Source organism: Triticum urartu, chromosome 4A, assembly GCF_056163025.1.
Source record: "Triticum urartu cultivar PI428250 chromosome 4A, HENAU_Tu73, whole genome shotgun sequence".
In the NCBI taxonomy this organism is placed as follows: Eukaryota; Viridiplantae; Streptophyta; class Magnoliopsida; order Poales; family Poaceae; genus Triticum; species Triticum urartu.
This window is the reverse complement of record NC_141876.1, coordinates 616,129,138-616,142,998: the sequence shown is the minus strand read 5'-3', so window position 1 is coordinate 616,142,998 and position 13,861 is coordinate 616,129,138. Positions and strand designations below refer to the sequence as shown.

At 43.1% G+C, this 13,861-nt stretch overlaps 1 protein-coding gene across 1 annotated transcript; it reads left to right on the top strand.

Annotated features, from left to right (window-relative positions):
• The first annotated feature begins 4,092 nt into the window (after positions 1 to 4,092).
• LOC147977396 (uncharacterized) lies at positions 4,093 to 4,873 on the top strand. The gene has a single exon (XM_087519976.1). It carries the CDS (start codon positions 4,138 to 4,140, stop codon positions 4,696 to 4,698), a length of 561 nt encoding a protein of 186 aa, XP_087376102.1. The 5' UTR covers positions 4,093 to 4,137; the 3' UTR covers positions 4,699 to 4,873.
• The last annotated feature ends 8,988 nt before the right edge of the window (positions 4,874 to 13,861 follow it).

Sequence of the window (13,861 nt, the reverse complement as noted above, 5' to 3'; positions counted from 1 at the left end):
AATTTTCTTATAGTGGGTGACGAGAATGACAGAAGTTTATACCCGCGTAAGGGAGTTGTTGCGTATGGGAATAAAGATGACTTGTTACTTAATGCTATGGTTGAGTTTTACTTTAATGATTTTTGGTAGTTGCGGATGCTTGTTAGAGTTTCAATCATAAACACATGTGATTCAAGTACGGAAAATATGTTAGCTATGCCTCCCCTCATTGCATATAATAAGTATCACACATGTCATATTCAATTGCCTATGAACAATCTTTCTCTTTGTGATGCAAAAAGCTCTCTACTAAAACAAAGTAACTTTTATTATCTAGCTAAGTACTTCAAGTTTTATTCTTGCGAACTTGTCCTATTACACCTACAAAGTAGTTCTATTCTTGTTCTAGGTAAAGTAAACATTATGTCTGCGTAAAGTTGTATCATTGGTCGACATAACTTGAAGAGAATATAAATTATACCTCTGGCTCCTCATTGGGTTCAACACTCTTACTTATCGAAAACGGCTACAAACGATCCCCTATACTTGTGGGTTATCACCTTCCGGTCTTGTTCATCACCATCCTCAAGTGATAAGTTGACCTTAGAGAAAATTGTCATGTTTTTGTGTGGTTCCAAGCAAGGTAATCAACCATTCCAGGTCCGCCGATCTTTATCTGCTTGATGTTGTCTACATCACTTTGGGTAAATATGCTCTCTAGCTTCCCACTGTCCCACTCCCTACCACATGGCGTTAGCAGGTCACACACATGCGTTATTCCATGCACACACTCCTGTCCCAACGGCCTCATCAGGGCCGGCCCTGTGTTTCGGGAGGCCCTAGGCGAACTCGACGACATGGGACCCTACGTCCTCTCTCTCTGTGTGTGTGTGTGCGCGCGCGCGCGTGATACATAGACAATATATATAACTTCATTTGCATAATATTAAAAGTAAATTTCAACCATACATCTTTAGTTGAAAATTTGACTACAATAATTGTTGGACAATGCAAAATAGAACTGACATGACATGATTACCTCAAATAGGAAACAAATTTATTTGTTCCTCTGTACTTGCACCATCTCCACTGACCTTAACATCTGAATTTTCATGCTCGGGATTAGTTCCTTGCCTACGTTCTTCACTAACATCAACAATACTTGAAGATGTAAAATACTTTGTCAAAGAACCCTCCGTGGTTGAATTTTCAGATCTATTTCATTCTTTCTTTTCCTTTTTCCAGCACCCAACAAATGCTTTTTAGGCAACATGGCATGCTAAATGTCCTAATATTACGAAGCAAAGAGTAGACAACGAATTAGAAATTTCTAGATCGGATGATCGGAACCCTAGACATGTACACAGAATGACAAAAAATTAGGATGGTTGAATACATACTATGAAAGATTGAATTAGAAAACTATACATAAAAAATTTGATACTTCATGGGATGAATCATGGATGAATAGTTTAATATACGTACTAAAGAAACTACTGAAATTGGGGTATGGATGAATGGATCAAGAACATCCGAACATGGATATTGGGTATGTACCTGTGTTCGCATACATACGTATTGCCGTATTGCTGGAAGGCCGAGTTGCGGGACTGCTGCGTGCCGCGGCGGCAACGAGCGGCTGAGGCACCGAGCGAGGAACGACGGAGCGACGGGCGGATGAGATGACGAAGACGAACTGACGAGCGACGAATAGGAAAATCCAGATATTCAGATTGATTTGTTTCACATGTACGCGTTGTGCGGCCGTGACTTGCGTGCACGACGCTTCGCTACGCATTACCAGGCGATCCGATGGGCCGAGCTCATCTTGTTTTCTTCCTCTCATAATTTTTCTTTTGTCTATATTTTTTGCTGGGCTATACTATATGTGTGTACTACATTATGGGCCCCCCTCTGGCCTGGGCCCTGGGCCGTCACCCCTCTGCCCTCTGGCCATACCCCCAGGGCCGGCCCTGAGCCTCATACTCCCCTGCTTGGGTATCCATTTAGCATGATGGATGTGGACCTTCTGGCATCACATATGCACCATATTGTGCCCTCTCGCAGCAGGTCACGCCCATACAATATGCTCCTGAAAGTATATGATGCTCCCGCCGGACATGTAGCGGTCATGATGCTTTCGTCTATGAAATATCTTGCCTTGAGCACCCTTGTGCATAACGATGAGGGTACCTGTAAAATCGTCCACGTCTATTTAGCCAACAGAGCTTGGTTAAAGGCTACATAATCTCTGAATCCGAGGGCCCCATCTTACTTAGTTGTACACATTTTATCCATGCTATCCAGTGTATCTTCATTTCACCATTAGCTACCCCCACCATAATTTCGACATGATCGAAGTCAGGTTTTGGCGCATCTTCTTTGTGAATTGAAAACAACTCATAGTGTGGTTGGTATTACTTGTAGCACAAATTTCACTAACCCCTCGCGTGCAACTTTTGACAGTCCTTGTCCTTTCCTTTACTGATATTATTTTTTCTTAAAAGAACAATATTATTTTTCTTTATTGATTCTTTATTGTTTCTACTGCATGTACCACCGCTTTATCTGCTACATAACAGTCCGATTCAATACTTTGAGCAATTGTTTGTTTCAAAAGAAAAAGTGAGTAGCAAACTCACAAGCATCTATGATTTTTGCCCCAAAGGAAAAGAAAAAGGCACTACATATATTTTGACCAACTTCAAAGATATACCCATGGAACGCATGATTACCTTTTCTTTTTCTAAAGAGAAGGACCTTCTTTTTCTAAAGAAAAGGACTGGATGACATAATTCTATAGTTTAACTTCATGGTCGTGGACATGACGATGGACTACTCATGACGTATTGATGCATGCAGGTCGATACACGCAATGACCGGATGAAATAAACCCTACAATTTTACAACCGGCTCTCTTCCAGGCGTATTGGGATTCCTTGGACCAGGCATCTCTGTTCCGATCGAGGAGAGCACAATGACTTTGAGATCCGCACTGGTAGTTGTATTTAGAGAGTATATTGCATGTATTTGCTGATATTCACATATATTTTGGAGCGGACACACATGGCTAATCTCACTAAGTTTCCATAGCTTTCTGAAATCTTTCATAGTTTATATAAAGATGATGAAAATTTCAGATTTTTCTAACTTTATAGAACTTCTTTTTGTCATATTTCAAAGTTCATAAAAACTTAAAGAGTATCCGAATTCTCCTTTATTTCATGAAAACTTATTGAATTTTCTATAGTGCATTGAAGTCGATGGACACTTTAAACTTCTTACAGTTCATAAAGATTTGATGAAATTATATATAGCTTAGAGAAAACTAATGGATTTTGTTCAAGCCGGGTTTTTTTTTTCAAATTTATAAATTTTGGTCTAGGGTGCTACACCAGGTCTCCCACATCAGCACCTGCGTCGTCCCACTAACAACACAATTCTTTTCCCCGATCCACTCCTGATTTCCACATATTTGTTTCTTTTTCCAACACGTGGTAAAGATATACTTGTTTTTTAACACATGGTAAAGAATTGATGATCGGGTCTTCATTGAGCAAAGAAAGAAAAATGTTATCTCCACTGTATGCCAATGCTAATAGACATACTAACGATTAATCGCGCTAAAAAAGAAGAGTAGGTCTCCCAGTGATTAAAGAGCTTTTGTTTAGGCTATGTGATTAAAGAGGTGTTAAAGGGAAAGCGTGTAAGAGCTGGTCTGGTTCTCTTTCGTGGGGTGATACTTTTTTTTTGAAAGGTGGGGTGATACATGGAAGAAGGAGCACACACTTACATATCTGATGATCTCTGGCCTGCGTGCCATGATGGATGGTCCCTGTAGTGGAACATGAAGGCTTTGATGTAATCTGCTTTTTTGCAAGTTTTTGTGAAACTGTAGTCTTAGGAATCTGCAGCAAAGGGAAAGCGTCTTCTTCATATTGAAGTAATGATGAAGGGCAGGGGCCTGGCTCATCATGGATTCGTGGCTGGGCCAGATCAATGCAAAGAAAATGGACTTAACAAAATGAAAATTAAAATCGAGTGAGAAATAGCTAGCCTGCGCGAGCAATATTATTATATAACTCGATCTGCATCCGGCGTAAAGAAGCAGCTTCCCCAGCTGTTAGCTATAGTGCCAACTGCACCGCGCTCGGCAGCATGCTTTCCATGGCGAACATGCTCATCCTTACAGGCATGGCCACAATCCTCGCCGCCAGCACTGTCATCATAGTCACCTCCGTCAGCCTCAGCCCCGCGCACATCCACTTCTCCATCACCGACGCCAACGGTGCAAACAGCACCGTGGACGGAATGGCCGGGGTGTCCTTCAACTTCAACCTCACCGTCGGCAACCCCAGCCATCGCGCAGGGGTGGAGTATAAGGACGTCATCGTGAACCTGCAGCTTGCCCGTAAGCGCGTGAAGAGGAAATCGGTGCCGGCGACGGTGAATGAGTCCATGCCGCTGAACCAGCAGCCCAACAGCCCCATATCCATGGCCGTCGCAGCGTTCGTGGAGCAGGACTTATTAGATCTCTACTTGAAGAAGCTGCACTACAGAGACCATCCTACGTTGACAATCATTGTCACAGCACTGGTCCATTTCAAGGTTGGGGTGGCCTACACCAGGCTCTACGACATTACAATCTCCTGCCCGCCCATCGACTTCTCCGACGTCAAAAACATTTTCCCGAAGGGCAACGTCAATTGCTCTGCCTGACATGCATCAGGATCAATTTCAGGGTTACATCTGCAGATTTGTTGTGCAATGCAAGTGTACAATTAGCAGTTGGTATGATCTATGTGTTCGCTTGAGCTTCGATCTGTGCTAAATGTAGTGTGCTGTTCTAGTAAAAAAAAGATTCACTGTCGTAAGTGTCTCATTTCTCAATTCATCGACCCCTTCCTTCAATCTTTTCTGATTTTAGTAATAAAAGTGTATCACGGTCTGATTAGTCTCAAGAGTCGGGATCTGTTTTTGGTTTCTTATGCGGGTCGAAATTCATTTTTGTTTTGACTATAGAATTGAACTTACCATGTGGCAACTTTGATATCAACACACAACTTCATTACCTACCTAGATGGTAACTTTTCAAGATGAATTTGCTCTGCCCCACAATAAAGAAAGTTGCCATTGTGTCTCTCTCAAAGTTGTCACCGTGTTTGTTTCTGTCAAAAAAAAGTTGTCACCATGTTTGTATCATAGTTGCCAGGTGGCAAATTAAATACAAATACCAAGACAATTTTATTAATTACTAGGTGGAAACGTTTAAGATGATTCTTCTCTGTCGAAATCTACACAGACATGATCTAGTATCAAATCTCTCACCGAGGCACAACCTGACGGTGAAGATGGATCGTTAATCGGATACCTGTTTCAGAGTTAAAACATTTGAAAATGTTGAAGAGCATTTATGATGCCGTTGTCATTGCCTTTTTATCCTCCCACGCATTCCATGCTGCATGTAAGACGTTGAGCGGGGCTCACTAGCTAGGGAACACTCGCTCCCTATTAACGTTCTTCTCTTTCTCACTGTAAATGAAAAGGCAGAACAACTGTTAGTTCCTGCGTTTTGTTTTCGCTCGAAATTTCAAGATCTCGAGCGGTTACCTCGTCCCCCCCCCCCCCCCCCCCCCCGCGAAATATACTCATACCGAGGAAACAAATTCAAATATTTTTAAAAAAATATTGAACTCAAACGCTAACCTTCTAGTTAAATATATGGCATCTCTACTATAACAACACTACTAGTCATGGCGTAGTGGCAAGGACATGCTCTCTGCTGCAGCCAGTCTCGGGTTCGAGTCGCTCGCTCTTGTATTTCTTTTTGAGGATGCCAGTAGGGCAACGTTAGTGATCTCTAAGAGTTAAATATACCCTTCCTCCACCGGCCTCGGGTTCCTCCTGGGAAGCAAAAACCGAGGGTTGTGGGGGCTTCAATGGCGGTGCTTCGGTGGAGGGGCCAACAAGGAATCCCAGTATGGGAGGACCAAACTAGGTCCGGTCTAGTCAACTGCAAGCTCCATGTAAAGAACAACAAGAACAAGCACCAAGCATGATCCAACATGGAGCCTTAGGGGCAAGCAGTAGGATGCACGGATTAGGGGCTCAATGTGCTGGCAGGGGAGGTCACTTGCTTTAGCTACGGCTTTCAGGCCATTACCAGACAAATGCTCCAAAAAAAATGTGCTTCACATGCAAACAACTAGGCCGCAACACATTGCATTGTCCAGGCGTGAGGATGTCGTTGGAGCTGATGATGTTGGGATTCAGCATCCAGGAGCTAGTATTCTGCTACTTTGAAGGGAATGACTATAGGAGGAGCCAGTGTGGGCTACCAACTCAGGTGTCCCTTGTAGTTATTTCATCCAATGCTTCAGCATGGCACATTGAGAGGGAACTGAACCTGTTTGAAGAAAATTGAGATTGGAGGCTTAAGCAGCCTCAGGGAGTGATTTCTCCAACATGTTCACATCAAAAGGATGCGTTGCTACACACTAGAGCCACTAAACCAAAAGCTTGGGAGGCTAAACTAAAGTATTATAATTGAGACTCATGAGCCTTTATCTGGATCTAGGACAACGCTAGGGGGAACAAACACGGAGTCGTCAGGTACAAACCCAAAGGCGGGAAGGGCACACGCCATACCTCATGACAATCATCCAAATGGGTGGGGTATCGATCCCCTCAGGTGTAATGAATTTACTCGTTTGGAACATTAGACGGCTCAGACAGTTGGATAGGCGGTGTCAATTGTCTGAATTCAAATTACTTGGTGACTACTCTACTCCCTGCGACACCATCAGCATCCCGGGTTCGACCATTGTTCACTCATTTTAGACTCAGATGAGGGAACTCCAAATGGTTCTACTTCGAGAACTAATGGTTGGGGTAACCTGATTTCCATGTAATGGTTTGGGCTAAGTGAAACAAGGCATTAGGCTATCCACCTCAGAGATATGATCCTCTTTGCGACCTGGTGGATCTTTGGTAGCATTGTAGTAGAATCCTCCACCAGCACCTTTGGCACCGGGAAGCGAACTTCTGTTCTACCTTCAAAGCCAAAAAAGATGCCCTAGGCGCTAAGTTGGTAGCACTACATGATAAGGCTAATTTAGTACTCCCTCCATTTTTATATACAAGGTCACAAACTCATATTACAAGTACCAAAGTAAAATTTAATGTCTTGCTTTGTAAACCCTTTTCTTTACCGAGATCATTAATACACCGCATGCATGCAAGGAAGGGATAGAAAGATGAGTGGAGTGTCATTATGACTGCATGCACGCAAATATTAAACAAGTTGCTAGCATGAGAAAATATCACTAACTTTTGTCTCAATTACCGTTGGTGGCCTTGTACAGATGCAAAATGTATTTTTCATAGTGGTCTTGTATAAGTTGTTGGGGAACGTAGCAGAAATTCAAAAAATTTCCTACATGTCACCAAGATCTATCTATGGAGAGACCAGCAACGAAGGGAAGGAGAGTGCATCTACATACCCTTGTAGATCGCTAAGCGGAAGCGTTCAAGAGAACGGGGTTGAAGGAGTCGTACTCGTCGTGATCCAAATCACCGGAGATCCTAGTGCCGAACGGACGGCACCTCCGCGTTCAACACACGTACAGCCCGATGACGTCTCCCATGCCTTGATCCAGCAAGGAGAGAAGGAGAGGTTGGGGAAGACTCCATCCAGCAGCAGCACGACGGCGTGGTGGTGGAGGAGCGTGGTACTCCAGCAGGGCTTCGCCAAGCACCGCAAGAGACGAGGAGGGAGAGGGGCAGGGCTGCGCCAAGAAGGAAGAATTCACATGTGTTGGGCAGCCCCAAACCTCAAGTATATATAGGGGGAGGGGAGGGGCTGCGCCCCCACCTAGGGTTCCCTCCCTAGGGGTGGCGGCAGCCCCTAGATCCCATCTAGGGGGCGGCCAAGGGGAGGGGGAGAGGGAGGCGCACCAGGCATGGGCCCTAAGGCCCATCTGCCCTTAGGGTTTGTCCCCCTCCTCCCCTTTAGGCGCCTTGGGCCCTTGTGGGGGGGGGGGCGCACCAGCCCACCTGGGGCTGGTCCCCTCCCACACTTGGCCCATGCAGCCCTCCGGGGCTTGTGGCCCCACTTGGTGGACCCCCGGGACCCTCCCGGTGGTCCCGGTACGTTACCGATAAAACCCGAAACTTTTCCGGCGACCAAAACAGGACTTCCCATATATAAATCTTTACCTCCGGACCATTCCGGAACTCCTCGTGACGTCCGGGATCTCATCCGGGACTCCGAAAAACATTCGGTAACCACGTATATCTATTTCCTATAACCCTAGCGTCATCGAACCTTAAGTGTGTAGACCCTACGGGTTCGGGAGTCATGCAGACATGGCCGAGACAACTCTCCGGTCAATAACCAACAGCGGGATCTGGATACCCATGCTGGCTCCCACATGCTCCACGATGATCTCATCGGATGAACCACGATGTCAAGGACTTAATCAATCCCGTATACAATTCCCTTTGTCTATCGGTACGATACTTGCCCGAGATTCGATCGTCGGTATCCCGATACCTTGTTCAATCTCGTTACCGGCAAGTCTCTTTACTCGTTCCGTAACACATCATCCCGTGATCAACTCCTTGATCACATTGTGCACATTATGATGATGTCCTACCGAGTGGGCCTAGAGACACCTCTCCGTTTACACGGAGTGACAAATCCCAGTCTCGATTCGTGCCAACCCAACAGACACTTTTGGAGATACCTGTAGTGTACCTTTATAGCCACCCAGTTACGTTGTGACGTTTGGCACACCCAAAGTATTCCTACGGTATCCGGGAGTTGCACAATCTCATGGTCTAAGGAAATGATAATTGACATTAGAAAAGCTTTAGCATACGAACTACACGATCTTTGTGCTAGGCTTAGGATTGGGTCTTGTCCATCACATCATTCTCCTAATGATGTGATCCCGTTATCAACGACATCCAATGTCCATGGTCAGGAAACCGTAACCATCTATTGATCAACGAGCTAGTCAACTAGAGGCTTACTAGGGACATGGTGTTGTCTATGTATCCACACATGTATCTGAGTTTCCTATCAATACAATTCTAGCATGGATAATAAACGATTATCATGAACAAGGAAATATAATAATAACCAATTTATTATTGCCTCTAGGGCATATTTCCAACAGTCTCCCACTTGCACTAGAGTCAATAATCCAGTTCACATCGATATGTGATTAACACTCAAGGTCACATCCCCATGTGACTAACACCCAAAGAGTTCTAGGTTTGATCATGTTATGCTTGTGAGAGAGGTTTCAGTCAACGGGTCTGCAACATTCAGATCCGTATGTACTTCGCAAATTTCTATGTCATCTTGTAGATGCAACTACTACGCTACATTTGGAGCCATTTCAAATAACTGTTCTACTTGGAGCTATTCTAAATTGTTGCTCCATTATACATGTCCGGTATCTCTACTCAGAGCTATCCGGATAGGTGTTAAGCTTGCATCGACGTAACTCTTTACGTCGAACTCTTTATCACCTCCATAACCGAGAAACATATCCTTATTCCTCTAAGGATAATTTAGACCGCTATCTGGTGATCTACTCCTAGATTACCTTTGTACCCTCTTGCCAGATATGTGGCAAGGCACACATCAGGTGTGGTACTCAGCATGGCATACCGTATGGAGCCTATGAAAAAACATAGGGGACAACCTTCATCCTTCCTCTTTCTTCTGCCGTGGCCGAGCTTTAAGTCTTAACTTCATACCTTACAACTCAGGCAAGAACTCCTTCTTTGACTGATCCATTTTGAACACCTTCAAGATCATGTCAAGGTATGTGCTCATTTGAAAGTACCATTAAGCGTTTTGATCTATCCATATAGATCTTGATGCTCAATGTTCAAGTAGCTTAATCCAGGCTTTCCATTGAAAAACACTTTCCAAATAACCCTATATGCTTTCTAGAAATTCTACATCATTTCTGATCAACAATATGTCAACAACATATACTCATCAGAAATTCTATAGTGCTCCCACTCACTTATTTGGAAATACAAGTTTCTCATAAACTTTGTATACACCCAAAAAACTTTGATCATCTCATCAAAGCATACATTCCAACTCCGAGATGCTTACTCCAGTCCTTAGAAGGATTGCTGGAGCTTTGCATACTTGTTAGCATCTTTCAGGATTGACAAAACCTTCCGGTTGTATCACATACAACCTTTCCTCAAGAAAATCGTCGAGGAAACAATGTTTTGGCATCCTGTCTGCAAGATTTCATAAATAATGCAGTAATCGCTAATATAATTCCAACAGACTCTTAGCATCGCTACGAGTGAGAAAGTCTCACCGTAGTCAACTCCTTGAACTTGTCGGAAAACATCTTAACGACAAGTCGAGCTTTCTTAATGGTGATACATACCATCATTATACGTCTTCCTTTTAAAGATCCATATGTACATAACAGCCTTATGACCATCAAGTAGTTCTTCCAAAGTCTACACTTTGTTTTCATATATGGATCCTCTCTCGGATTATATGGCCTCAAGCCATTTTGGAATCCAGGCCCACCATCGCTTCTCCATAGCTCGTAGGTTCATTGTTGTCTAGCAACATGACTTCCAAGACAGGATTACGTACCACTCTGAAGTAGTACGCATCCTTGTCATCCCACGAGGTTTGGTAGTGACTTGATCTGAAGTTTCATGATCACTATCATAAGCTTCCACTTCAATTGGTGTAGGTGCCACAGGAACAACTCCCTGTGCCCTGCCACACACTAGTTGAAGGTACGGTTTAATAACCTCATCAAGTCTCCACCATCCTCCCACTCAATTCCTTCAAGAGAAACTTTTCCTCGAGAAAGGACCCGATTCTAGAAACAATCCCTTATTGCTTTCGGATCTGAGACAGGAGGTATACCCAACTGTTTTGGGTGTCCTATGAAGATGCATTTATCCGCTTTGGGTTCTAGCTTATCAGCCTGAAACTTTTTCACATAAGCGTTGCAGCCCCAAACTTTTAAGAAATAACAGCTTAGGTTTCTCTAAACCATAGTTCATACGGTGTCATCTCATCAAAATTATGTGCTGCCTTATTAAAGTGAGTGCGGTTGTCTCTAATGCCTAACCCATGAACAATAGTGGTAATTCATAAGAGACATCATGGTACGCACCATATCCAATAGGCTGCAACTATGATGTTCGGACACATCATCACACTGTGGTGTTCCAGGCGGTATTAGTTGTGAAACAATTTCCACAATGTCTTAATTCTGTGCCAAACTCGTAATTCAGATATGAATCTCTATGATCATATCATAGACATTTTATCCTCTTGTCACGACGATCTTCAACTTCACTCTGAAATTACTTGAACCTTTCAATAATTTCAGACTCATGATCCATCAAGTAAATATACTTTAGCATCTACTCAAATCATCAGTGAAGTAAAAACATAACGATATCCACTACATGCCTCAGCACTCAATGGACTGCACACATCAAAATGTATTACTTCCAACGAGTTGCTTTCTAGTTCCATCTTACTGAAAACGAGGCTTTTCAGTCATCTTGCCCATGTGGTATGATTTGCATGTCTCAAGTGATTCAAAATCAAGTGAGTCCAAACGATCCATCTGTATAGAGTTTCTTCATGCATATCTACCAACAAACATGGTTCGCATGTCTCAATCCTTTCAAAAATGAGTGAGTCCAAAGATCCATCAACATGGAGCTTCTTCATGCGTTTTATACCAATATGACTCAAATTGCAATGCCACATTTGTGTGGTACTATCATTACTATCTTATACCTTTGGCATGAAAATGTGTATTACTACGATCGGGATGGTATTATTCAAATAAACAGAGTAACCATTATTCTCCTTAAATGAATAACCGTATCGCGATAGACATAATCCAATCATGTCTATGCTCAATGCAAACACCAAATAACAATTATTTAGGTTTTAATACCAATCTCGATGGTAGAGGGAGCGTACGATATTTGATCAACCTTGGAAATACTTCCAACACATATCGTCATCTCACCTTTTAGCTAGTCTCCGTTTATTCCGTAGCCTTTTGTTTCGAGTTACTAACACTTAGCAACCGAACCTGTATCTAATACCCTGGTGCTACTAGGAGTACTAGTAAAGTACACATTATAATGCATATCCAATATACTTCTGTCGACCTTGCCAGCCTTCTCATCTACCAAGTATTTAGGGTGGTTCTGCTTCAGTGACTATTCCCCTTATTACAGAAGCACTTAGTCTCGGGCTTGGGTTCAACTTTGGGTTTCTTCACTAGAACAACAACTGATTTGTTGTTCCATGAAGTATCCCTTTCTTGCCCTTGCCGTTCTTGAAACTAGTGGTTTTACTAACCATCAACGGTTGATGCTCCCTTTTGATTTCTACTTTTCGCGGTGTCGCGAATAGCTCAAGGATCATATCTATCCCTGATATGTTATAGTTCATCACGAAGCTCTAGTAGCTTGGTGGCAGTGACTTTGGAGAACCATCACTATTTCATCTGGAAGATCAACTCCCACTCGATTCAAGCGATTGTTGTACTCAGACAATCTGAGCACAAGCTCAAGATTGAGCTTTTCTCCCTTATTATGCAGGCTAAGAAAATCGTCGGAGGTATTATACCTCTTGACGTGGGCATGAGCCTGAAATCCCAATTTCAGTCCTTGGAACATCTCATATGTTCTGCGATGTTTCAAAAACGTCTTTGGTGCCTCAATTCTAAACCATTTAGCATTACGCACTGAACTATCATGTAGTCATCAAAACGTGTATGTCAGATGTTCGCAACATCCACAGACGACGTTCGAGGTTCAGCACACTGAGCGGTGCTTTAAGGACATAAGCCTTCTACTGTCTGCATAAATGCTACTATCAACTTTCAACTAATTTTTCTCTAGGAACATATCTAAACAGTAGAACTGAAGCGTGAGCTACGGCATAATTTGCGAAGACCTTTTGACTATGTTTAGGATAATTAAGTTCATCTTATGAACTCCCACTCAGATAGACATCCCTCTAGTCATCTAAGTGATACATGATCCGAATCAACTAGGCCGTGTCCGATCATCACGTGAGAAGGACTAGTCATCATCGGTGAACATCTCATGTTGATCGCATCTTCTATACGACTCATGTTCGACCTTTCGGTCCTCCGTGTTCCGAGGCCATGTCTGTACATGCTAGGCTCGTCAAGTTAACCTAAGTGTTTCGCATGTGTTCCGAGGCCATGTCTGTACATGCTAGGCTCGTCAACACCCGTTGTATTCGAACGTAAGAATCTATCACACCCGATCATCATGTGGTGCTTCGAAACGACGAACTTTCGCAACGGTGCACAGTTAGGGAGAACACTTCTCTTGAAATTTTAGTGAGGGATCATCTTATTTAAGCTACCGTCGTTCTAAGCAAATAAGATGTATAAACATGATAAACATCACATGCAATCAAATAGTGACATGATATGGCCAATATCATATTGCTCCTTTTGATCTCCATCTTCGGGGCTCCATGATCATCATCGTCACCGGCATGACACCATGATCTCCATCATTGTGTCTCCATGAAGTTGTCTCGCCAACTTTTACTTCTACTACTATGGCTACCGGTTAGCAATAAAGTAAAGTAATTACATGGCGTTGTTCAAAGACACGCAGGTCATACAATAAATAAAGACAACTCCTATGGCTCCTGCCGGTTGTCATACTCATCGACATGCAAGTCGTGATTCCTATTACAAGAACATGATCAATCTCATACATCACATATCATTCATCACATTCTTCTTGGCCATATCACATCACATAGCGTACCCTTCATAAGGACCCTTTTCATCGAATC